General features: G+C 37.7%; 1 protein-coding gene across 1 annotated transcript in view; it reads right to left on the bottom strand.

Annotated features, from left to right (window-relative positions):
- The window catches only part of PCNX2 (pecanex 2), a 123195-nt gene that overhangs the window by 53355 nt on the left and 41859 nt on the right, over nucleotides 1-27981 (bottom strand). The window contains exons 14-21 of the mRNA XM_058166267.1: nucleotides 27605-27715; nucleotides 25512-25603; nucleotides 21771-21880; nucleotides 18414-18510; nucleotides 16276-16368; nucleotides 12805-12955; nucleotides 9609-9750; nucleotides 6524-6701 (exon numbers count right to left, since the gene is read on the bottom strand). Of these exons, the coding sequence (XP_058022250.1) occupies nucleotides 6524-6701; nucleotides 9609-9750; nucleotides 12805-12955; nucleotides 16276-16368; nucleotides 18414-18510; nucleotides 21771-21880; nucleotides 25512-25603; nucleotides 27605-27715 (974 nt within the window). The remainder of the gene's footprint in view (nucleotides 1-6523; nucleotides 6702-9608; nucleotides 9751-12804; nucleotides 12956-16275; nucleotides 16369-18413; nucleotides 18511-21770; nucleotides 21881-25511; nucleotides 25604-27604; nucleotides 27716-27981) is intronic.

Raw genomic sequence — 27981 nt, 5'->3', positions numbered from 1 at the left:
TCACTATGGGTATTCCTTTGTCTTCTGTTACTTTTTTCTTTATTCTTGACAATTAGAACAAGAAGTGGCTCTAAAAGTAGAAGTGGATAGCCCGCAGAAGACCAGTAGACACACCAGTGTTTCTTTGGGGATTTCCAGAGAATCCCTGGGGAGGGCACTTCAATTGCAAACAATTGCTACCAACCTGCCTTCCACTGAGGGCCTGTATACTGCACGAGTCAAAAAGAGGGCTATGAAAATATTTACAGACCCCACACACCCTGGACATAAACTGTTTCAACTCCTACCCTCAAAACAACGCTATAGATCACTGCACACCAGAACAACTAGACACAAGCAGAGTTTTTTTCCCGAACGCCATCACTCTGCTAAACAAATAATTCCCTCAACACTGTCAAACTATTTACTAAATCTGCACTACTATTAATCTTCTCATCGTTCCCATCACCCATCTCCTTCCACTTATGATAGTATGACTGTAACTTTGTTGCTTGTATCCTTACGATTTATATTGATATTGTTTCCTGATTGCTTATTTGTACCCTATGACTATCATTAAGTGTTGTACCCAGTGGTGGAATTCAAATAATTTAACAACCGGTTCTCTGCCTTAATGATTTCTTCCAACAACCACACCAAACTGATCAGAAAGTTAACAACCGGTTCTCCCAAAGTGGTGTGAACTGGCTGAATCCCACCACTGGTTGTACCTTATGATTCTTGATGAATGTGTCATTTTTTTTATGTACACTGAGAGCATATGCACCAAGACAAATTCCTTGTGTGTCCTTGGCCAATAAAAAATTCTATTCTATTCTGACTTATATTTTTACATTTTTAAAGATTTGGGATTTTTAATAAGGGATGAGATGGATGTTTTGAACTTAAACTCTAAAGAATCAGTCCTATTTTTACCTTTTGTGGGGCATGGAAGTCAGTATTTAAGTTCTCACTTAGCTGCTAAATCTGTTCACGGTCACTCATGTCTTAGTTACCTTCCAGTTGGACTACTGCAATGCACTCTACATGGGATGACCCCTGAAAAGCATTGAGAAGCTGCAACTGGTCCAAAATGCAGCACTCAGTGTTAGGGAAACCATTAACTCAAGTAATGTGAAAAAAATATTTCCAGATCTATCGGCCAATAGGTAATTGTTGCAAAAAGCAACAATTACCAAATAATTGCTGAAAACAATTCAACCACTGAATTATTTTGAGCCAATAAATTGTGGCAAAAAGCAACAATTACCAAATAATTGCTGAAAATAATTCAACCACTGAATTATTTTGAACCAAGAAATTGTGGCAAAAAGCAGTGCACATAAGTAGACTATCAGCTTAACCATGTTAGTTGAGAATTAGGTGATACCATTTACTGTATAAGGGGAAAACATTATCTTCAGCATGTAACATAATTTCGCAGATTTCCCCTTTGTACCTCACCAAAACTACTCTGAGGAATTAAGAAATCTCCCAATACAGTCTGAAAGGCAGTGAAAAAGACCAGACTAGAGAAACTTCCACTGAATCAAAGACTATTCTTGAGATACTTCATTACAATCAGTTGTCACGTCTGAAGAAGTCCCAGCAGGTAGCTTGTGCAGCTGAGCAGATAATGTTGGCAGGTTCATTCTGAAACATTTTTTTCCTAAAATATTCTGACAGTCTTTCACCTAACTGACAATCAGAACCAAGCACCAAGCATTCACTTGCCAAAACACACGGACTAAACCAAGCATGCCTTGCATTTCAGACTAAGCTAGAGAATATCTGTTCAACAAAGATGTTGAAGTCAAAAACAGTATTTTATCTGATTACTGACAAAACAAAGAACAGCATATTTCTGCAACCAGGAGCATTGTCTTGCTATTTGGTATGATAAGCCTTGACGACCCAAAACCACTAAATTATTTTTTAAAAAAATGATAGATCACCTTTTTCCATCACCAAAACCATATGAAACAGGTACACAATATGGTCTGTGGAATGGAATATTAGAAAACCACATAAATGGGAAATTAAATAACCTATATTTAGACTTTTGGAATGCAAATATTATACATCTGCAGAAAAGGCAAACTGAGAGGGTTTATAAAAAGGAGGTTATCATCTACATTATGTAGTGCAATATCTCTGAGTGATTTGGTCTCTTTTATTTTGAAAAGTCCATATATACTGGAGGAAAAATGATTTCAGAATCTGTTGAGTGGTTTTGCAAGGGAAAATAAGTATCAGCAATCAGTAACAGAGCAGGTCAAAAAAAGAAAAGTGGTGTAAGCAATAAAGACCCCAAGCAATTATATCGATTTACACTGTTTGAGCTCCCTGGATTGCATTGAGCTCCCTGGATTACATTAATTAAAGGCAAAAGGAACCAACTGGATTTCTGATTAGCTAGCATGAGACTGTTATTTGGGCAATTGATTTTCAGTGACACGAAACAGCAACAGATTGTTGGCTGAATAACTGATGATTGAAATTTTATACTGGGGATAATAGGCTCTTGTGGGATTTTTCTATTTCTGGTATCATAAAAGCTTGACTGGCCTTCAGAGCGATGCAGTTTTGTGTCTGTATGTTTGTGTAAGATTTTCTGCTTTGTCTCAGGCAATAATTATCTTGGATCAGCTCTGTAAAGAGATATAATTACTACAATGATCAGTCTACTATTATACTGCAACTACTATTTCCAATAGCATAGGAAAAAATAATCTGCTAATCAACTGTCTAATATGATTTTATTGTAAGGTTTTTGAAGAGTAACAGAGAAACTTCATATGTACCTTCAACCACTGCCTTGATGGAATACAGTATTTGTTTTTGACATGATGATATGGATTGAAAACACTTTAGCATTGTTGTTGAAGAAAACCTCACATCTTCAAGTCAAGATGAAACTAATGTCTTGTCGGTCACTTTTTCAAGATTAAGTCCAGTTTAGACAGAGTCAAAAGTATGGCAGGGAAAAATAAGTACTTTAAGAAGAATTGTGATGGAGTTGGGAAATTGTAATAATTCACAATCCGATGATATTTGGTCTAGTGGTTAAGGCACCAGGCTAGAAACTAGGAGACTATGAATTCTAGTCCCATTTTAGGAATGAAAGCCAGTTGGGTGACTTTGAGCCAGTGACTCTCTCTCTCTCTCTGCTTGTTTCATCTCACAGGATTGTGGGGAAAATAGGAAATGGAAGGAGTATTAGGTATGTTCACTGTCTTGAGTTATTTATAAAAACAATAAAGGCAGGATAAATGCAGGCATGCAGATTCTTTAATTAAAAAAAATGGATTCTTCCAAATGGCCTTTTTGAAAGGATAGCTCATGAGATTGTGGGAACCTTGGAAATTGATCCCCTTGACATATTAGAATCCTATAAAATGTGTCAATCTGCAGAGTCATCAATTTTCTGATTTGCATTCTTTGTTCCAGCATCCTTCTGCATGGGAAAAAAAATAGTTTGATTGATGCTACCTTGATTTTACTCATGCATTCCCTCAGCTATTATTACCCCGTTCAACCTCTTGGCAGTTTGTAGAAGCTGCTTTTCAACAATACTTTCCTTTTCCTTAAATTAATAAAATTCATATATTCCAAATCACTAAGACCAGCAAACAATTGCTATTCTCACAACAATCTCTTTTCTGCCATAAAAGCATCACAATCATTCCCTCTTGCTTATGTACAGGAGGATAAATGATACTACCAAGAATAGCTACAACTATAAACATCATGGATTTTTAAAACTCTAGGAAAGTTGAAGAGTGTTTGGAGGGTGACTTCATGTAATGGTCTTATCCATTCTAGGGGTTCAGAGAGGCGACCCACATTGGGAAGAGGGTGGAGAGGGAAAAACACTCCAAATGAACAACTACCTACAAAAATTGTGTCACATGAGAGCTTCTTTGATTGCTGGGCTACATGGGTGGGCCTTTCAAGATTACCCACTGCCCAGAGTTGCTCTATGAGGGAGACGGGTGGTTTCTAAATACGATAAAGAAATAATGCCTGCCTGAAATATGGTGAGCTTGATCAAGAGGGCTTCAAAATCTGAATTTGTAGTCATCTATCTAGAAGTAAGAGCAGCAGATACAGATTTTACAATGTAGAGGTATGGTGAATTAGCAAACTGCCATTTACTCAGACAAGGGATAGCTACTCAGACATTCATCCCAGCCTGCACTCCACAAAGGTTTCATTCAATCTGCATACTCCAGATGCCTGAAGTGATAGTCAAGAAAGTTCATAACAAAAGCAAAACCCAAGACTCAAATATGGGGAAAGGAAAGGGAGAAAAAACTTGCCTTTGATTTGATTAATAGCTTCTTCTCTCTCCATCCTTGTTGGGATGCATGCATGCATAAACAAAGGAACAAAGAAACTCTTGTCTTTAGACAAAAAAAAAAAAAGAGATAGCTTGCAGATATGAAAGGAAGCATATCACCTGGAAAGGCATCAGGGACAAAGAACATGAGACATTGAAAAATGTAAGCAAGATGGAAATCGGAACTAGTCACATGAGTCTGGTATGCTAGTTTCTAGGAGAAGCAAATAGGTAAGCAAAGTCCAAGTGAAAGAAAGTCATAATAAGAGGAAAACTATGTTTTTTTTCTGGCACTGGAGGTGAGGAAGCAGGCTAAATTAAGCCAAGGAAATGTTCAATATAAATGAATGAAAAATCAGGAAGAACATTGACTCATAAAATCTATAGCTTTCTATCAAACTAATGCTTGGTGAATGGGAATGAAATGAATTTAAATTCTATTGCAAGGAAAAAGCAAATGTGATTAGATATTATTTATACTGATCAGATGATTCTCATGACTGGGACAGAAGAATGGAAGGATAGAACTTGTTCAAAAGATACGGGGCAGAGAGAGAACCAGAATATGATAAATATATCTATATTCGCTAAAAATAATGACTTGGATGAAAAGGTGGATAAATGCTTATCCAAGTTGCAGTTGACACAGAAGAAAGTGAGGCAGCTAACATTCTAGCCAGCAAAAACAAAAATCTGAAAAAAGTTTCTTGAAAAAGCCAAAGTTCTTCATTTAGGTAGAAGAAATCACATGCAGAGTGATATGGTGGCAGATGGTTTGGTAAAATCATATATGGAAAGAATTTGGATCGTTCAGTAGTATGACATGGTTGCCAAAAAAAGGCAATTTTAAACCGCATCATAAGAAGAATTTTTTTTTTCAAATCGCAGGCCTGACTCTACTTTCTGTATTGTGTTCAGCGCTAGGCACCATGTTTTAAGAAAGATTCAGGAAAACTCCAAGTTTGGATAGGGTGGTAAATTATGTCTTATGAGGAGAGGTTTAAGGGAATTGGATACGCGATGGGCAATGTTTTAAATTTTAAATCAACAAAGTAGAGCTGTGCAGTGATTCAATTCTGAAGAACTGCTTCATTACACACGGATGACCAAATGCTGCATTGGATTATGATTCATTAAAGCTGCATGAGCCAGCTGTTTTAATGACTTGGAGACGGGCTGAATTAAGGTTGCAGCACATTTCAAGCCACCTACTTTGAATTTAAAGCATTTACCCCACATCTTCTGTCAATGCAGTGCATTAAATAGCTCTTCCTTCTCCTCTGTTCTTGCCACACAGAATCAATTATCTGTGTATGCACATTGCACAGTGTTATTTTCATTTACATGTGCAAAAGGGACAACTGAAGAATGCCTTTAAAGTAGATGTCCCAAAGGTTCTTTTTCACGAGGCAACTGGACTTTCTTGTTTTTTCTTTTGAAGACGTTTCACTTCTCATCCAAGAAGCTTCTTCAGCTCTGACAGGATCGTGGGGAATGGAAGGATTTATATTCCTTGCAGACAGCTTTGAAATAACTGCGCAAAGCCATCAGGGGGGCATAGATACATACATGCTTTGGGGAGGGTGTTTCACTCACCCTTCTGTGCTCCAGCAAATGTCCTTTTGTAACATGTCTAACAAAGCTTAATGAGCTGAAAACCAAGGAAGTGAAGGTGAAACCGGTCACAAGGAATGAAAAATTAATAATTTATGTTAAAGCTGATTATATATTTGAATAATTTCCCAGAGGAGCCTTTTGAATTTAAAAAAAAAACCAGAAGTATCTAAAAGTTAAATAAATATTCAAGTAAGCAGCTCCTTCAAGTGTGACTCAGCAAGCCGGGTTCCAATTTACTAATAATTCTCCTTTTCAAAGCTGCTCTACTGTTGTGAGTTTTGACAGCATTGTGTCAACACAGAAGTCAACATGACATTTCAAAGACATTTCATATTAAAATAATTTCTTTCTTAAGTTCTGGTAGGTTACAGCAATATTTCTGCTTGATCTTTATCAGCGGGGTTTAGTTTTGTTTAATTTCTATTTAAATATAAATATGAGATCAAAACTTAGACAATACTACCATTAATAGCATTGCAACAGTTCTGCATTTTGTTTGTTTTGAAAGGGAAAAAAAAGATTAACTCAACCCAAGGAAACATTTACGCTCGAAAGGACAATGACGTTTTGAAAATCATCACTTGCCTTATTAAATACAATTGACATAATGAAGAAATTGAATAAGAAGTTGTCAGAGAAACCTTTGCAATCAAACTTGAAGAAGATGAACGTGAAGCTTAATGTAACAAACTGGTGAATGGGATTGCAAAATGAACACCGCAGTAGCTTCATTCCCGCAATTGTAATTAGAAAGATATCACAGCTGCAAAACAAAATGGAAAGAAAATTCAAATAAATTAAAATAGATGCATTATAGACATTAGGCCTGCTTCCATTTGGTTTGTGTGAAATGTATATTTACCGACAAAGAAATAAAGGGAGACTAATATAGATCTATTTCAAGCTATTTAGTTCTCTTCAGCTAGCCATACCCTTCTGGGATTCAAACCTGGACTGCTTGCATATTAGGTAGATGTATTAACCTTTAAGCCACAGATTCTCCTCACTTTGTCAGCTGTACCAGTGACTTAGAGGTTAATACATCTATTTAATATGCAAGCAGCCCAGATTTGAATCCCAGAAGGGTATGGCTAGCTGATTAGAACTAAATAGCTTGAAATAGATCTATATTAGTCTCCCTTTATTTCTTTGTCGGTAAATATAAATTTAACACATAAAATAGTTTGCCGCAAAAGCAACTGCCTGCAAAGGCCCCTGGATTGGGGCTGAAAGGTGAAAGCAGAATCAGTATGCTCTGTCCCATATTTGGGTAGACCAGGCCACCCTGATAAAAAAACACTTAATTCCATTTGGTTTATTTATCTGTTAAAAGTGTGTTTTCATATCCCAGTCATTAAAATATGACTTATGGAAGCTTTTCTAATAGAGAACACTTGTCTTGATTTAGGGACTTTGTGATGTTACACTTAACTGTGGTACAGGTAGCCCTTATTTAGTGACCACACTTGGGACCAGCAACCTCAGTTTTTAAATGAAGCAGCCGCATAAGCACAACTGTGCTGATGATCTTACTTCAGCTTTCTTTTGCTTTACAGACCTGTAATTTTTTAGTTGTGAAGTTACTTTTTTATCACTGCAGTAAGTGTGAATGATTGCTACACAAGGCAGCTGCTAAATGAGGGCCACCTGTAAATCTGGTGCTGTTAATATTACAATATTAGAAAATAAAGAAAGAAAATCTATGTTCCTCCCAGAATGCAGTCTGTTATTAACACAGCTGCCTGCAATTACTGCAGGTTCTAGTCCCACCAGGCCCAAGGTTGACTCAGTCTTCCATCCTTTATAAGGTAGGTAAAATGAGGACCCAGATTGTTGTGGGCAATAAGTTGACTTTGTCTATAAATATACAAATAGGATGAAGACTATTACTTGACATAGTGTAAGCCGCCCTGAGTCTTCGGAGAAGGGCGGGATATAAATGCGAATAAAAATAAATAAATAAATAAAAATGCTTTTTTCTGCCTATTAGTATAAAATGCACATAGTCTTGTTTTAAACCGAAGGCAAGCTTTAACTGTTTATTTTAAATTATATAACAACTTTCTAATATTTAGTGCACAATAACATTAGGAATATGGCTTATGTTCAGGGGTGAAATTCACTTACCTTCCCTACCGGTTCACAAATGTGCAGGCGCCATCGTCTGTGAATGCACAAAGCTTTATGTGCATGCGCAGAGGCTTAAAATGTTGTATAAAAGCGACAGCATGATGTCTGCACGGGTGGGCGGAGCCTCCCACAGCCGCCGCTATCAGTTCACCCAAGCCGGATAGAACCAGCTGAATTTCACCCCTGCTTATGTTACTCTTTTGTAATAAAAAGGTAACAGAACATGATGGTAAGCAAACTTTAAAGACAACCATGTGATATCAAGATGTAAAGAAGCAAAATCTAAAAAAGAAGGGAAAGGCTTAAAGATGAAAGGATGACATTTATCTTTATTCACAAGAACATTTTAGATTCCTCTTGCTAAATTTATATGACATAAGCACGCTACTTCAGGGAAAAATATGGTGTAATTCCTGCTCACACAACTTGGTAAGAACTGTGTCAGTATTTCCCAGGTAAATTAATCCAACCAACGAAATTAAAACAAGAGAACAAGAGAACAAGACTTTGATCCTAGATGTGTTTTTTTGCCAAAAACAGATATGCTTCTGTGTGAGTCATGGCTGACTGAAGACATCTTACAAATGACCATAGTTTGTCTAACTAAATTGGACTGTGAAGAATTAGATAAGCAACTCTTAAGTCACAAGTTCTAGATCTTACATAGCAGTGATGGCGAATCTTTTCAGCACAGAGTGTCCAAACCGGAACGCGCTTGGGTGCCCCTGTGCCAGCCAGCTGGTCTTTGCGCATGTTGGAGCACCGGAAACCTGAAGACCAGTTTCTGGCTGGTCTTTGGTTTTCTGGCGCTCTGACGCATATGAAGACCATCTGGTCAGTGCGCATATGCCCACCGAAAACCAGAAGAGCAGTTGGCGATGGCGCACATGCCCACAGAGAGGGCTCTGCGTGTCATCTCTGGCACACATGCCATAGGTTTGCCATCATCGTTATATAGTATCTATATATAGTATAGTATATATAGTATAGTATATAGAAAGCATTACGTCTAATGCATGTAAGCATATTTGTAACTTCCCTCTGGTGAATCAATGAATGTCAAGTAAGTCCATCATTTAGGCTGGATTGTAAAGGTAGAAAATTCTTTGAGAGAGGGAGTGGTTTGCTAGTTCCAACTATATGGAGACGTTTCATCCCGCTTTCAATCTTTCCTTTAAAAAAAAGGTTGAGAAGTTGGTTGCACTGCAGATGACCCTGGAGAAAGCATATTATCTGGACCCTCTTCAGTTAGATTATAGGCCTGGGATGGGACTGAGACACCACTGATCTCATTTATGGATGACTTCTGACTGGAGCAAGACACAAGTGTTGTGCCCATCCTTATTCTTGAACTCTCAATGGCTTTTGTTACCATTGATCATTATATCCTTCTGGATCAACTCAGGGGGTTCGGAGTAGAGCACAATATGACACTGGTTCTTCCCCTTCTTCCATCACCAGTTCCAATTGGTGTTGATGGGATATGGGGAGAGCTTTCATTCTACAAATAATGCATCTTGAAATATAATATGCAACTTACTGTGATGTGATTCTTTTGTTTTTGCTGATTAAAAAAGCATCATTGGTGAGGGAGTTCAGTATTATTGCAGGATACAAGATGTACTTTTCAAAACACTGAAGCCACACATACAGTCTCTCAAACCACATTAAATGAGCAGCAGCTGAATTAAAAAAATAACCCTTTATGAAATCATGAGTAATACCAATAACGAATAGCATCTAACTTTCATATATGCTATTAAGGGATTAATAGCTTTATAAACATTATTCATTCATTTGAAATCATGTTAATATTCAATATATTCTTATAATGAGGATATTGTTCTTCCTGAAAAATATGAAACATGAACTAGAATCTGCCTAAAACATTTCAGACTGGTTCTGATCATCTGACTAATGAGATGTCCATTAAAGATTGCCCAAAAATATAAGTAACCCTGAATAAGTAGCGTAAGTGTTCTATAAAGTAAAGCTAAAAAGGACACCATAAAAAAGAGGCCACTTGCTATTGGGAAACACAAAATACTGTAGATTTGTAAATGGGTAGCATCCAACCAATAAACTCAGACAATTGCAGCATGGAATTTGCAAGCACAAAAAAAAAACCCCAATATTTTAAGAGCTACAACCATCACTTCAGAAATAACTTTTGTTCAGAACTGTGACATACTGTATGAATGTTTTTTGTCCCGTGTCTCTTATTTTTATGTTTCACTGTAGCTTACATATGAGTTCCTTACCCTATCTTGAAATGTTTAGCAGGACTGCTGACTTTAGGTACTCAGAAAATTAAGCAAAACCGAATATCTTCAGTAATTGGATTAGAGACTATGAAAGAATCCTAAACTTTAGTCTAGACTGGAAAGTGGGGACAACACTGCAGAAGGTGGTAATGGCAAATCACATTTGCACTGTTGATAAGAAAACCACACCAATATACTCATGAAGTCAAAAGAATTGAAACTGACCTGGAGACATTAGTTTTAATTTGAAATATCTTGTAATGCTGAAGACGTATTTATTCTTCCGAGCAGGACTGGCATAAAACGGGTTTTAAATTGGATTTTAAATGGGGCTTTATATTATGTATTTTATAATTTAAATTATTGGCCATATAGAATAAGTTTTTTAATTGGTTTTATTGTATTGTATTGTATCGTGTTTTATCTGGCTGTTAACCGCCCTGAGTCCTTCGGGAGAAGGGCGGTATAAAAATTAAAATATTATTATTACTATTACTATTACTATTATTATTATTATTTATATATTCGTAATACATTAAAAATATAATATTTAATTTGTTGTTAATCATTATGTGAATTATTATTATTATTATTATTTATATATTCGTAATACATTAAAAATATAATATTTAATTTGTTGTTAATCATTATGTGAATTCCCTAGGTATGCTCTATATCCATGATACTGTTTGAAAGTTAATTTTTTATCTCTGATAATAGATTCTTATTAGGATTTTGCATTTTTCCCCCTACACAAAATCAATTGTCAGCGTCATTTTGAGAAGAGACTGAGATAATGGAAACATTCCTTTTTCTAACATCCTTATCACCTAACATGTCAAAAACATATAAAGAAAGTCATTAAAATGTAGACTCATAAAAACTTGTCAGGAACGTTCTAAATTGAAATGAATTAGGAGCCCCTGAGGACAGCCAGCTAATGAAAACTCATGTTGCTTCTAGCTGATAGATTTACAGAACTAAAACTACATCTGTAATTTTAGAGATATTTACAGTCATCCCTACTTCTTAATTCAGCAGTTGTTGCAATTCCAATCTCATGCTTATTATTGGGAATAATAATAAATAATACAAAATATTCATAATAAAGAGTGCTATTTCTTTTAAGGCTTAGCAAAAATTATCAGCAAAATTATAATCTTATTACAAAGCTTAAACCTGTATTTTGTTAAAACAAAAAACAAGGCTTGCCAAAATTGAGTTTATTGAAATAGTAAAGCTAACTGGTTACAGTTTCATAAAATTATATCAATCCATAATGTTATCCAAGGACTAATTCAGAAAATGATCAAGCATTTGAGAATTAGTAGAATTATTTCCTATTTTGACTTCCAGTTGGTTACAAAGTTAATTTCTCCAAATATTATTTATGAGTGTAGTGTAAATATCCTTATCCCAGTTCAACCTTACATTGAAGCTAAGGTTTCCTCCACCTGGTACCTTCAAAGTGTGGGAGATCTCAACCTGATAATTGTCCCAGTTGGCATAGTCTGTATTGGCTCAAAGTTATGGGAATGAAAATTCAACATATCTGCGAAACACCAATTTAAGGAAGGCTAATTGATGAGTTTTATTGTCTAAAAGCTTATTAATATAGTATTCATCCTGAACACTAAGCTATAAATGATGAAATAAAATAATTGGAGGGGAAAACAGCCGAGAGAACAAATTACCAAATCCCCTGCAAATTCAGCGAACACCTCCCATGTGTAGCAGTTTGGAACATACCAATATGATGGATATTATGATTCTTGTATGTTCTCAAGATAGTTAAGAATAACAAGCATTATCACTAAGTGTAGCTAGCATGTTTGAGCAACAACAATCCAAAGGGTCTAGAATCAGTGGTGGGATTCAAGTAATTTAACAACCGGTTCTCTGCCCTAATGATTTCGTCCAACAACCAGTTTGCCAAACTGCTCAGAAAGTTAACAACCGGTTCTCCCAAAGTGGTGTGAACTGGCTGAATTGCACCACTGTCTAGAATATGAGAATGGCAAGAAAGGATTAGTTTTCTCATTTCTTTGCTATAATCTCATACTTCCCAAGATTTTTGCTGTCAAAGTAGGTAGTCCTATTCTCTCAGTCTGGTGTTTCTTGGGCAGGCTCCCCTTGCCCCAGGTCCTTCTGGGTTGGGATTTCAATTTCTACAGTGTCTAGTCAACTGGGCTGAATCCATGTTGGCTGGAAATTCTTAGATCTGCAACCCCAGGTTTAGATGGAATTGGCTGGGAAGAACTGTTCTATAACAAGTATTGAGATGGCTCATTTTCATTTTTGCTGCATTATAATCCATTTATTTACTTTGACACAGCGATTTCTATTTGTTTAATTATAACTTCCTCTTTACTTCATGTTTCACAATAATGTGCAAAAATACCATATTAACTTTAATGTAAAGCATAATAAGCAGTGCCATTTACATATTTGTATTAGGGTGACTCTACATACCTCTTACTTCTCTCTGCCGATATTCCTTATTTTTAAGGATAGGGTGGGATATCCACATCCATGGATGATGTTTGCGAAGTTGAGGAAGTATGTAGTGTGTTATGAATCCCACAGTCCACGCGAAAATGAAAAGCACCAGGCTGAGTAATTCCTGGATTAAAAGGAAGCAAAATAAACCCTAAATCACGTCATATACTTAAAGCATTTTTAATTTAAAATATGATCTTGATAAAAAAAAGTCAGTTAAAAATGCAATTTTTCCCAAAAATACGTTATTGAAAAGGTAACTGAGAAAGGAAAGGAAGGGCTTTATTTTCGTTTAATAAAATGCTTTATTTTATGAAAATTTTCTAATACTGTAGTTGATGGGGAAAAGAACACAAGAAAGAAATGTTCTAGTTTTGCAAGACATTTGTTTGTTCACGGACAAAAGATGCTGAGGGATAAAATGCAGGAAATGTTTCATGTGGAATACTAGTGGGAATGCAAAAGGAGCAGTTCAAATTGTGCAAAACACAAAGATGGGGAAAAAGTATATCCTTCAATTTACTAAAATGTGATAAACTGTAATAAATGTAGGAAAGTAGGACAAATACAGGGACGCAGTGGCTTAGTGGGTAAGACGCTGAGCTTGTCGATTGAAAGGTCGGCAGTTCAGCAGTTCAAATCCCTAGTGCCGCATAACGGGGTGAGCTCCCGTTACTTGTCCCAGTTTCTGCCAACCTAGCAGTTTCGAAAGCACGTAAAAATGCAAGTAGAAAAATAGGGACCACCTTTGGTGGGAAGGTAACAGTGTTCCGTGCACCTTTGGCATTTAATCATGCCAGCCACATGACCACGGAGACGTCTTAGGACAGTGCTGGCTTTTCGGCTTTGAAACGGAGATAAGCACCGCCCCCTAGAGTCAGGAACAACTAGCACATATGTGCGAGGGGAAGCTTTACCTTTACCTTTTAGGACAAATACATATTGGTAAACACACCAAAGTTATTAGAAATCATAAATAAATTTGTAGGTGTGGTTCCATATCTTGTATGTAATAGGTGGAACTGCCTGTCATGTTGATTATCCCATTCTTGTGGAGACATCCATATCACCACTATGTGCATATTAATGCTCCACATAATCTTTCTTGGACATAAAATTAACTCAGCCTTCCCTGGCTTGGTTTCTTCTAAAAGTACTGGACCATAAGTGGGTTTTTGTTTTTGGTCCTTGATAGAGGCAAGAATAATCCTAAAGCAGAAAATATGGAGGGAATCAGGTTTGGGGAGGATAAATTAAACTTTAAAAAATAAATGTTGAATGCCTTTATTTTTACTGTAACAAAACAACCGTTAATCTTAAAAAGAAAATTTTAAAAAATGAAAAATGCAAACTAAGAAGGAAAAGAAAAACAATCTGCCTTATGTTATTTACTTATCAATAGTCATTGATTCACCAATGGATTCACTACTATAATATAAACAATGTAAGGTATTATTGTAAGATATCACAACGTATCTGCCATAACACATTATGCTGTACCTTTTGATTAGTAAAAAAACATTGCATTTTCAAAAAAAGAAAAGGTATCTCACACATTTCCAAAACCATTTCTTGACATCTGGCTTATCTTATTTAAAAAAGCTTATCCCTGCAGTGATAGAATAATGTTCACTTCAATTTTTTAAATATCTGCAGTTCACTGTTATACCCAAATTCTTAAACTATGGTTCATAGAAACAAGCCAGCTTTATAACTTCCGACAAAATTTTGCTCGTTTCAGGAGACTATCATAAATGCCAGCTATACCACTAGAGGCAGAATACCAGATATCGACCCAGGTCCTTCTGGGTTTACTGCTGAAATGATGAGCATGGTACATGCACTTTGTCAGATGAGCTGGCAATCAGGCCCAGACTACTGTAAAGTATAGTGTACTTCCTTAGCCTATCAAGGACCAGTTAGCTACAAGTTAGTCCTTGACTTATGATCGTAATTGAGCCTGGCAACTGCAGTCATAAAAGTTGTAAAGCAGGTCATCACCTTACTGACCCGATTTTATGAACTTTTTTTATAGAGGTCATTAAGTTAACATGACAGTCATTAAGCAAACCTGTATGTTCATCATGGGACTTTTTTGCTGGAAACTGGAAGTAAATGCCCATTTCCAGCAAAACAATAATAAATTGTGATCACATGATTGTAGGGTCCTACAGCCATAAATGTGGGCCAATTGCTGAATGCCCAAAATGCAGTCACATGACTACAGGGAGGGGGGGGAATGGGGGAACTTTGAAACTGAGTTGCAAGTTAGCTTTTGGGGATCCATCATAACTTTCATTTGTAAGTCAAGAACTACCTGCACTGTCTTGAAGCATATCAACAATGAGAGCTATAAATTAATAAGAAAGACAGTGAGAGCTTTCACTGATGGGGTATTTGCAAAACAGGAGGTAACAGGTTGCTAACCTAGGCAAATACCTTAAATTTTAAAATAGGATGTGAGGGGCTGTTGCCCTACCTCAGCCCCGATGCTCATTTCTGCTGACAATGAGAAAGAGGAAAAGGAAAGGGACGATTAATGGCAAGGAGAAAACAGGTGGTAGTTAGAAGGAATGAAACGGAAAGAGTAAGGTGGCAGACCGTAGGTGGCATTAAAGGTGTAATGACAGGGAAAATAAGTCAGAAAATGAATGGCAATGAAGGAAAAACGTAGATATAACAGGTGATGCATAAAACATTTTCAATTCAAATAACAGCGGATTCAAAACTTCCTACTTGAAACAGGCTCACATCCAAAACTAAGCTATTTTAGACCATTCGAGATGTGTCTTCAGCCCAAAATAGGTAGGTCTGTTTAGAGTCTGACATGTTCCATTTTGAGCCTCAAACATTTCCAGGATGAATGAGATGGGTTGTGATGCACGTGAAACCCAATGTTGCAAACTTGAAATCAGCATTTTGAATTCAAAACGTTCCAAATATAAAATATTCTGCAGACACCTCCCACCTCCAGAGGTGACCTACTTATTTTTTTCTTGGATCCTGTTTCACTCAGTCCCCACTATTAGCCCTCTTCTTTTCAAGTTGTTTTTTTTCCCCCCTGCCAAACTGACTTTCCATTTCAATGCAGGAAAGTAGGGCAGCTCTGAATGTCTCGTAGTTGACCATTTTCCTCAACATCCAGAATGTTCATACATATTCCCAAACGTAACATTACCCCAGCCATGTTGTGCCAAAGGATTTGTTGCTGCTGCCACAAAATCCTAGTGTCATTATGCCATAATTGCTATATATTTGTAACTAGACCCTTAATGTGTGAAACAATATGAAACCTCATTACCCACTACCTCTCTTACAAGCAAATATTTCTTCCCCTCCTCTGACTTTTTAAAGCAGTATAAAACAGTATCTAATTGCTCTGAATAACAAATATATTGTCTTAAAAAAATAACAACACAGAAGGAAAGAAATGGTAATACTAACCCCTAATGACAAGAAAACGGTACTGGCACTGACTGCGAAGGATAACACAGCAGCCACAGAGCACACAATGAGATCTGATCTCAGGGTTTCTCTCTGTGAATATAATTTTTAAAATATAAAAATACAAGTAAAGACTCATTTGGTTTACAAAATCATGCTACTTCTTCCTCTGCAGTTAACAGTTGCATAATAATTACAGGAGTCTTGGCTTTAAAGAATCGTCTCCCCTTGTACTTGTTTAATGTTCAGGCCAATGTGTTGGCAAAGCTTCTTGAATCCAGATACGTGGCTTATCTAGCACACACCCTCCACAACAACAATTTAAACAAAGGTGGTTATACAGGGACAATCTTTAGTGCACTTGGAAGAATTGATTTCAGTTTCAGACACAACCAACATATTGCCAATGGCCAGGTAATTGGTATGACCTAGGATTGTTGTAAGGCAAAAATGAAGGATGGGCAAGATAGACTTGCTTTAACTCTTTGCAGACAGGAAGGAAGGAAGGAAGGAAGGAAGGAAGGAAGGAAGGAAGGAAGGAAGGAAGGAAGCAGTCCCTGTTCATAATTTCTTATATTCTGGACTTTTTATATAAGCATGGTGTGAACACTTTGCCAAATGACACCTATTTTCCTTAGTGAATAAGGATACAGAGCAGACAAACAAAACAGTCTGAACAATAGCAACATGCTTATGCATTTGACCCACTGATCCTAAACTTTCTACATAGCAAATGTCTCAAAAGCTGCTTTCCTGATTGAGAGGGGAGTGAAACTGAGTTATTGTCCCACTTCAATACAAATAAAATTATGTGTCTGATACCTGTTTTCCAAAATTCCCTAATGAATCAACCAATATCTCTGAAAAACAACTCAGTGCAAGCAATGTAGAGGGAAAGAATTGATTTATCTTTGCTAGACCCATATAACACTTTCAATTCAAAGCAAAAAAGATGCTTCAAAGCTGCAGGCCAAGAAACATAGTACCAATCAACAATTCCTAGAACTGTCTCTAGTCCTTTTTCTCCCAGCGTTCAGGTAAATGCTGAAAACTTTTCCCTTTAAATAAGATTTGAATGCCTAAGCTTACACTGGGCATTTTTTGTATTGTGGTTGCATTTATTATTATTAATCAAGTCTATTGAGTAGTATGAGAGCCACTTCAGTGGAGTGATTAAGATGCTGGACCCAGTACAGCAAAATCTGAATTGTAGTCCTGCCTTGGGCATGAAAGTGATTGGGATGATGCTGTCAGTCCTTTTCAAGCCTAGGGAGAAGGCAATGGCAAACCGTTTCTGAAAATGCTGCCTAGAAAGTTGCAAGGGTTTATTAATGTACCATATTTTTCGGAGTATAAGATACTCCTGACTATACCTTTTTTGGTGAGGAAAACAAGGAAAAGAAATCTGCCTCTGCCTCCCAGCAATTTTACCTTGTTGCAGCAAACAGCAAACAGCCTGCTTTACTTTCATTTTCATTTTCAGCACAGCTTGATTGGCACAAGGAAAAAAAAACCCTGCTCCCAGCAATTTACCTCCTTGCAGCAAGCAGCAGAGGCCCACGCAAAACAGCTGAGAGTCGGGAGGCCGATCCAAGGGACAATCAACTTGTGCTAATTAGGCTATGCTGAAGCTGAAATGGGCTGTTTCTGCTTGCTGCGCAAGGAGGTAAATTGTTGGGAGGCAGAGGCCAAAGAATGGGAGCCAGTGGGTGGGCGGGGCTACATTCGGTGTATAAGATGCACCTACATTTTCACCCCCTTTTGGGGGGGGAAGGTGCGTCTTATACTCTGAAAAATACGGTAGTTGCTAGATGCCAATTCTGAGTCAAATGCAAAAAAAAGTATGGTATACAGCTTTTGGGAGTAAAAAAGTAAATAGGAAGCATCTTAAAACAGTAAAGAATTCCAGCTACTTTTTATATAAGCTGGAGTGGGGCTGGAGGGGTAAAGCTGAGAAAAAGGAAGACGTCCCTGAAATCGTCCTTCTTCTGTCATTCAACAAAGAATCCATATGGACCAGTTTACAGCTCTACTGTAAAGTGGTTTAATATAACATCATACAATAGCTCTGACGTTTCAAATGATACCGCCACAAAAGTCTTGATAAGACCTTTTTTCCCCAAAACAAGGAAGCCTACCACTGATTCTCTCATCTTCTCAGGAAGTGGGTCAACTCGCGGCTCTTCAAAATGTTGCTTTACAAGGTGCGGAAAATATTTACAGTGAATAAGAGACCTGATTTAAAGAACAAATGAAAATCAGTTAGAACACCAACCTCCTGAAAAGGAAACAATCCTAGGCAATAGACATATTAATTTTTTCTCCTAGCTAATTTAAGTAACAATTTACCAACTCAAGAGATGTATCAGGGTTCCAAGTAACACCCCCAATGAAAGAAGACTCCAAGGCTAGAAGTTCCTCAAAGTTCCATTTTATTAAAGATGTCATATTGGCACATCTGGGAAAACCCAAATCTGAAAACTTCCAGGTTTTCCCCACCCAAAATAAAGTCCAAGCCCTTCCCCTGCACCCACATGTCCATCACGTGGTCCAATCAATGCACCGTCTCAACTGGAGATGCCTCCCAATCACGCCACTCCAGGTACAGGCTGGATGTCCTTGACTCTCAGAGAAAAGAATGTTATTATGGCTAGATATCCCTGCAACTCCATGCAATCCCCCCTCCCAATTTCCCACAGCACTAAGTGTAGCAGCCCTGAAGCTCCAAAGAAAAAGTTGGCCTCCAGGATTGACTCTTAACAGATCTTTGGATCTGGAAGTGAAGGAACAGGCTCTGATTCCACCCTTGTAATTCCAAATGGCTGTAGGTTCATAGGTCTCCACCAGTGGTGGGATTCAAATAATTTAACAACCGGTTCTCTGCCCTAATGATTTCTTCCAACAACCAATTCAGCAAACTGCTCAGAAAGTTAGCAACCGGTTCTCCCGAAGTGGTGCGAACTGGCTGAATCCCACCACTGGTCTCCAGCCCCATATTTGGAAAGTTTTCAACATTAATTTTTGAATGGGGGTATTGTTCTTCCAAATCTACTTGGCACACAGTCTGGGGAACTTCTTGGACACAAGAAGAACTCCCGCTGATCCAGAATGTAAAGGCATGAACCAGGGGTGAAATCCAGCAGGTTCTGGAGAACCGGTAGCAGAAATTTTGAGCAGTTCAGAGAACCGGCAAATGCCACCTTTGGCTGGCCCCAGAGTGGGGTGGGAATGGGTATTTTGCAGTATCCTTCCCCTGGACTAGGGAGGGAATGGGGATTTTGCAGTATCCTTCCCCTGGAGTGGGATGGGAATGGAGATTTTGTAGTAACCTTTCCCTGCCACGCCCACCAAGCCCCACCCCACCCACCAAGCCAGGCCCACAGAACCGGTAGTAAACATTTTTGAATTTCACCACTGGCATGAACAGTTTTGGGTGCACAATGGTACATTCATACAACATCACTACTTCATAAGCAATGCCCAATAAGCAATGGCTTCCAGTAGGTTTTTGGCTGCAATTCAAGGTCCTGGATATCATCAATAAAGCTGTACACAGCACGGAGCCAGGATGCTTGAGACAACACCACTCTGCCCATCCCATTATATTCATAGGATAGGCATGTTTTAGATCCATTCTGTGAAAGAGTATCATCTTATGAAACTTTGAAGGTATGCTTTTCCTGTCACATGTCTACCTTATAGAACAGTTTTCTCCCTAACATGGCCCTGACTCCTACTGGCCTTCCCTGTTTCTTTTATATGTATGTTTTATGTATGTTTTATATGTATATATAACGAAGCTATCGAAGTGCTGTCCCGGTGTTTGGAGGCCGTACGGGTCTGGATGGGGAGAAACAGGCTCAAGCTCAATCCCGCCAAGACAGAGTGGCTGTGGATGCCGGCATCCCGGTACAGTCAGCTAAATCCGCGGCTGAACATCGGCGGCGAGTCATTGGCCCCGATGGAGAGGGTCCGCAACTTAGGCGTCCTCCTGGATGAACGGCTGTCTCTAGAAGAGCATTTGACGGCCGTCTCCAGGAGAGCGTTCTACCAGGTTCGCCTGGTACGCCAGTTGCGCCCCTTTCTGGACCGGGATGCCCTATCCACGGTTACTCACGCTTTTCGTGACGTCTCGCCTGGATTACTGCAATGCTCTCTACATGGGGCTCCCTTGAGGGGCATCCGGAGGCTACAGTTAGTCAGAATGCAGCTGCGCTGGTGATAGATGGAGCCCTCGTGGCTCCCATATGACACCTATCCTGCGCAGACTGCACTGGCTTCCTGTGGCCTTCGGGTGCGCTTCAAGGTTTTGGTGACCACCTTTAAAGCGCTCCATGGCATTGGGCGGGTTATTCTGGGACCGCCTACTGCGACCGAATACCTCCCACCATTCCGTGCGCTCTCACAGAGAGGGTCTCCTCAGGGTGCCGTCAGCGAGGCAATGTCGTCTGGCGACGCCCAGGGGAAGGGCCTTCTCTGTGGGGGCTCCCACCCTCTGGAACGATCTACCCCCCGGACTTCGTCAGCTTTCGGACCTTCGGACCTTCCGCCGCGGGCTTAAAACATACTTATTTAATTGTGCAGGACTGAGCTAGATTTTAAATTTTGGGTTTTAAATTGGGTTTTATTTCTATTTTTAATTGGACGGGCTTTAGAATAAGTTTTTTAAATGTTTTATATTGTATTTATATTCTATTTATCTGTTTTTAGTGCCTGTAAACCGCCCTGAGTCCCTTGGGAGATAGGGCGGTATATAAATATGATTAATAAATAAAATAAATAAATAAAATAAATATATGCACGCATGCATGCATGTACATAAGAAAAGCACTTTGGTTAAGGTGCCAGACTAGAAAGCAGGAGTATGTGAGTTCTAGTCCCACCTTAGCCATGAAAGCCAGCTGGGTGATCTTCAACCAGTCACTCTCTCTCAATCTAGCTCAGCTCACAGTTTTTGTTGTGAGAAAAATGGGAGGAAAGTGTGTCGGATATATTCTCCAGTTGGAGTTATTTGTAAAAATAACAAAGGCAGGATACAAATAAATTTTAAAATATATTCTCTTTTATATGTATGTTTTCTGTCCTATGTATCTTCTTTTTATATATATGTTCTCTTTTTCCTGATCTCTTTTACATATATGTCCTCTTTTTATGTTTATTAGCTTCTCCGAGTCATTTGATTAAGATGCGCAACCAAATAAATTTGTATAACAAATCAAACTATCTTATCACATACAGTAGAACCTCTGGTCACAACCATAATTTGTTCCATAACTTTGGTCGCTAACTGATTTGGTCATGACCCGAACCTAATTTTGGAAATTTGATGCTCCCAAAAAAAAATGGTGTGAAAGGGGAAATCGGCCATGGAAAAAAAAATGTTGGTTTTTTGGGGGGTTGGAACCCGATTTGGTCGTGGTCAGAAGCATTCGTGACCAGAGGTTCTACTGTAGTTTTATAGTTTAAGGCATACAAAAGTATCCGTGATAACTTACACTAAGACAGATGGATCACTGCTCTGCCTGCTCAAATGATAAGAAAGTGCCATTAAAAGCCCACAAAAGGCAGAGAACAATGCAGGAATATGTTGAGCATCCCATGGTTCCTATAGATAAAGAGGAGAAGAGATGAAAGGAATATGGATGTCTTTACATTGTTTGCAAATTTACAAGTTACTACAGAAATAAGTTAAATATCATTAACATGCTGGAATTCACAATAATTAAATGGCTGCATTATAGCTTAAATAAACTATATTATATTTCATCAGGCTAATGAAGTTGTGATATTTCAAACATGGTATCTAATTATGCAAACCACAATACCCTAAAATTGGCAATTAACTAAAAGAAGCAAAGAAAATCACAAGAAGCTATTTTTTTCTCCTTACATACATTTTTAAATTTTTTAAATTACATAAACTATGTTTAAATAAATAAATGAATTGAAATGGCATTAATTTTTAAATTACATAAATATAGTTTTAAATGAAAAAGCACTTTTTCTTGCTCTTGTTTGAAACATTGCTCTTGCTATGTTTCAAAAACATAGTTACAAATACATTTGAAAGTGCGAAATAAAAATTAATAGGTTGAATCTAAGGCAGAACTTGCAAGGAAGATGTTCTAGAACAGAGTTGCTGTATGGAAAGTGGTGGGAAAAATAGCAAAAAAAACCCCACCTTTCTTTGTTCAGCACCTATTATTTCAAAAAGTTGAGCCTCAACCAATTTCTCATTTGTTTATTTATTTATTTATTATTTATTTATTTATTTATTATTTATTTATTTATTTATTATTTTAATTTCTATACCGCCCTTCTCCCAAAGGACTCAGGGTGGTTTACAGCCAGGTAAAACAACAGATACAAAAATTAAAAACTAATTTTAAAAACTAATTCAAATTTGGCTAAGAACATTAAAACTCTAATAAAAAAATAGTCAACTAATGAGCAATATAAAAGTAAGTTCTCTCCAAACTTCCTATCTCTGATTTAAAAACACAACATACTCCTGGGCAGCATGTCAGCTTGTTAACTTGGCCAGCTTTATAACTATTCAATTTTACATTTCTCGGGGAGCTGGATGCTGTTTTGAATGGAAAATATTATCATTCTGTCTTCCAAACTTATCATACTTTTTGACATTTTCATTTTTCAATGACACCTGCATTAGATTTTAGCAAGAACAGACAATGTCCTTAGGATGTCCTCGCCTTCTAAAAAACATTTTTATTTTGAAGCACTCTGACTACTCAACAAAATCCAGCAGTCTAATTGTTAAAATGCAGCAGAGTAATTTAATGTCATTCCAGAGGAAAAAATACATATCCTGTTTCCCTGAAAATAAGACATCCCCTGATAATAAGCCAAATCGGGCTTTTGAGCCCCCCCCCAAAATAAGCCCTCCCTGAAAATATTTAAATGCATGTGCAGCTGGTCCCCCCATTTCCTCTGGTTAGGGTTAGGGAGACAGAACTGAAAATCAGGTAAGATGGCAACAGGAGTCTTGTTCCACGTGCCCCAACATAATAAGACCTCCCCGAAAATAAGGCCAAGCTCTTATTTCAGGGTTCAAAAAAATATAAGACAGGGTCTTATTTTTGGGGAAACACAGTAGAACTTTAGTATAAGTATGGATTGTTAAAAGTAGGATTGCTATGGTTGAAGAAAAATGAAAGTTCCCCAGCCCCCAAAAAACAGAAATTCTGGTAAAATGTTTGCTTTCCTATTTTGTAGAAGGTAACCATGCTTCGTAGGCATTCCACTCCCTGCCCCTGAAGTAGCAGCTGCGTTTGCCCATCACACTAATTCATAAACCATGATTTACAAACCATAAGAATTGAGTTCACATACTAACCCACTATATTAGTCTAGATTAGTGTTTCTCAACCTTAGCAACTTTAAGACCAGTGGGCTTCAACGCCCAGAATTCCCCAGCAAGCTTGCTGGCTGAAGAACTCTGGGAATTGAAATCCACAGATATTAAAGTGGCCATGGTTCAGAAACACTGATCTTGAATGTAAATGAGCACAAAGAACGTTTGTGTTCTTTCTTGTGTCTGGAAGGGATACAGGCAGCTTCAGCATTGTCTGAACTGGCAATTAATCAGTTAATGGCAAGTAAATCCTGAATTGCAATCCATCCACCCATTCAACATTTAAAGTCATGCTTTGAAAAAATCAGGTAGACGTCTTGTATAAAGAAGTATGTAAATGCCAACATTAGAGTACACTGGGGGTCAGGATATGAAATACATAGCACCATTTTGGAACAAATAATTATTCTGCTTACAGATATCTTCAAAAATGAAAAAGCAATAAAAATTCAAATTATATGTAATTTTCCTGCGTAAATGGAAGGTTTACAGTTGATGTATGTAATTTGCTGCAAATATCTTGTAAATCTTTTACCACGTTTTCTAACTTCAGGGTAGCAGCATTATAAGCATATTTCAAAGCTCTAGGAAGCCCAGGCTGTGGGCAAGATTGCTTATCTGCAAAACCACCTGCCTGCTGTAATTTAGCTTATTAGCCTGCAGAAATATTTGCAAATGACAGGACATGTTTAAAAGGATTGCCCTTAATACTATTTACCAAAGAGACTTTGAACGTTCAATTAACCCACAGAGAACACCAACGATATAAATGAGTTTCCATTAAATTCACATTCTCCCATCAGTAATCTCATAAAAAAAGTCCAGCTTTTCCCTCATTTCATTTTCCTTTCCCCTAATTTAACAAGAAACCAAAGCCTAGCTTATACATAGCAGAAGGGGCAAGCTGTATGGCTTCCACATTGATGATGTTTAAGATAATGATAATATTTATTTCAGCCCCCCTCCCCCCATTAGATTGGGGCAGAGAAGGCATGCTGTGGATACCATCAGCTAGGGATCTACATTTGGTGGGTCCCAGAATATGTATTTCCTCTGCTGTGGTGCCCACTTTATGCAACATTCCCCCCACCACCACTATTATATTATGTCCATCACTTTTGACATTCTGGAAGGCCTTCAAGACCTGGCTGTGTCATCAGGTCTGGGGTGCCCAGGGCACCAGAGATATGATCAGATGGCTCCATTGTTGAGGTGGCCATTTTTATCCTCTCTTCGCTTGGGGCTTTGTATATTTGGTTTTTTTAAAAAATACTATCTACTACTTGTAGATTTTTACATTTTTATATATGCCGTTTTTATATTTGGGATTTTTATCCAATGTTATGCACTATCCAGAGTAAATTTGGTAACATGGACAGCTACACAAACTTGGTTAATAAATAAAATAAAGAATATCTGAAAACTTGGCTTTTCCTCCCATGCTTTGGATTATACCTCTTTGTAAGATTTTATCGATCTGAAGGATTGCTTTATTTGGGTTTACATGCTTCTTTTCTTGTTTTTACAGTATTAATATGTATGTTTGTTTTTACAGTAATTAATATGTACTCCACCTAAAGTCTTATGTAATTGGATGACCAACTATCCATTCTTCATCATATGGCAAACAAACAAAAATATAGTTCTTATTTGCAGGTGAAATTATATTCACAACAAACCCTGCTATCTACTTCCTCCCCACTCTCCAGGGCAGAGAATGGAATCCCCTTATGAGAATGGAAAAATAATGCAAATTAAAATTATATTCAACCAGGTTCTAGATATGGAAAAGAAGAGGAAATCAATACCATAGTCACAAGCAATTCTAGCCTATTTTGCTATCAGAATCACTCTTCCTTACCTTAACTGCATTGAAGCAGAATGTGTACAGGACAATTACAGCAATAAAGCTTCGAGAAATACTGTACAATGAAGAGTACATTCCAGCAACAGCTGAAATACAGAAACCAATATTTACCTCTTTGCATCTGGATATAACTACTGTAAGGTAAATCAAAATGGTAAAAGCCCCCTGAAAGGCCTTTTTGCCCAGATGTGTTAAAATAAATTAGGTCATTCAGTCAGATAAATTACTGTTCCCAGAAGGACAAGAACACCAGCCTCAAAACACAAGTTAAGCAAAACTACAAATGGTTTACTCTTGCGTTGAGACCCAGTAAAATAATACACAGCGCCAGAGGAACTGGTTAACTTCAAGGAACTCTAGCCTGACAGCTGCCACGTGCTACAGAAAAATCAGCAAGCAGTAAGTGTATCCACCTACTCAATGTAATTGAATTCCCAATGCAAGAATCTTGGGAAAATAAAGTATCATACTAAAACAGAACATTTTATTCTAAACATCGGTGGCCTAAATTGCAGATGTTCTTGATTCTGAAACTACGTTTTGAACTTGTCTCATGTACTTTGGAAAGTTCAAATTCCCACCAAATGCCATGAAGTTGGCCTCAATATTTTGTAAAGGTCTCTCACTATTTGTGGGGTGAGTATCACAACATCCGCATGTTATTACAGGCCGCCATTGCAATGATCACAATCTAATAGTGGCGGGGGGGGGATGAAGTTTCCTATTCACCACTGATACAATGTGTAGGTAAAGTTAGCGATAAATAGCCTCATGGCAGGCATTTGCAGAAGATTAGAAAGAGATGGAATAATGAATTCTGTGTCACAATGTAAGCACCGTCCTTGAGTACTTGAATATGACATTGGAATGCAAATACAAAGGGGTGGCATTTGCAGGTGTGATACCATTATGCACGTTTTGGCATTTGCAGGTTGAGAGTAAGGGTGTGCTACTAGAAGTTAGCTCCCATATCTCAGTTGCCCAATTTATTTATTTATTTATTTATTTATTTATTTATTTGTTTGTTTGTTTGTTTGTTTATTTATATTTCTATGCCGCCCTTCTCCCGAAGGACTCAGGGCGGTTTACAGCCATACTAAAACAATTTTTACAAACACTAAAATAGTTTAAAATGAAATATTTAAATTTAGGCTGATTCCTTAAAACCCATTTAAAATTCCCAATTAAAACTATCAGGCCAGTTCCTGCACGATGAAACAGCCATGTTTTCAGCTCGCGTCGGAAAGTCCGGAAATCAGGGAGTTGGCGAATACCTGGTGGTAATTCGTTCCAGAGGGTTGGGGCCCCCACAGAGAAGGCCCTCCCCCTGGGGGTCGCCAGCCGACATTGTCTAGCCGACGGCACCCTGAGGAGGCCCACTCTGTGGGAGCGCACTGGTCGCTCCACTTCTTTATGTTCCAAGGCGTTTAAGGCCACCAGTGACCACTAACCTATCTTATATTTCCCATCATTAGAAAGCAGTCTAGCTGCCAGCCCCAGCATTGCTGGACAATGCAGTTTTCTGTATTTTAAATTCTAATTCTGTGTATATGTTTTGAACAGTTAATGTACATTTTGGAAGAACAATAGAGCCTGACACATTCTGAGGTACACTGCAATGTCAAAGAGGCTGCCAAAGCAAAATCCTTAGGTCATGCAGCTTCCTAAGACAGCAAAAGATCCTGGACTGAGATAACCATCATCATGGTCCAAAACTCACTGATGCTAGAATTTTTTTTTTTAAAAAAGGGATTTATTGCATGCATTTAATAAGAGACAAACTACTAGTGATATATTGCATATGATCAATTTCTAAAAGAAGCATGGCTCCAATTGTATTGCTGCAGAACTGTTTGCTGTACTCCAGATAATTTTTTTCAAGCAGCAATCTATCACCTAAAGTGAACAAACGTGAAAGATAAGGCTACTGTCATGCTTTGAATAAGTATGTGGACAAGAGAAAATTTAGCAGAGGCAGATTATCAATCTGAAGTGAAAAGGAATCACAACTATAATAACTCTCACCTAAATTCAACCAGTTTTGGATATTACTTATAAGCACACATATAACCATATATAGTACTTACCAGAACCACCAAATATGAGTATATCTATCTGTTCAAGGATATATATACAGAATGTGTTGATTTGTGGGAAAAGACCAAGAAGAGAAATCACAGGAAAGCAGTATAAAAATCCTGAAATTAGACATGGAAAGGGAGGGAGAGAAAGGGAGAAAAAAGAGATTTGGTTGAATCCAAAGATATACAGAATAATGCTTTATATATATAGAAAGAACACCATACATATTATGTATGTATACATACATACATACATAGCATCATTTATGATTAAATATCAATATCAAAAATCAATCTCTTTATGTAATGGAGAAAAGATATTCTATTATGCAGATTGTGTGTTAAATATGAATCAGTTTCTCTACATGTGTAAACTATTATGT

Source organism: Ahaetulla prasina, chromosome 1, assembly GCF_028640845.1.
Source record: "Ahaetulla prasina isolate Xishuangbanna chromosome 1, ASM2864084v1, whole genome shotgun sequence".
Lineage (NCBI taxonomy): Eukaryota > Metazoa > Chordata > Lepidosauria > Squamata > Colubridae > Ahaetulla > Ahaetulla prasina.
Note: the sequence above shows the minus strand (reverse complement) of the source record. Positions and strands in the feature narration are given on the sequence as shown.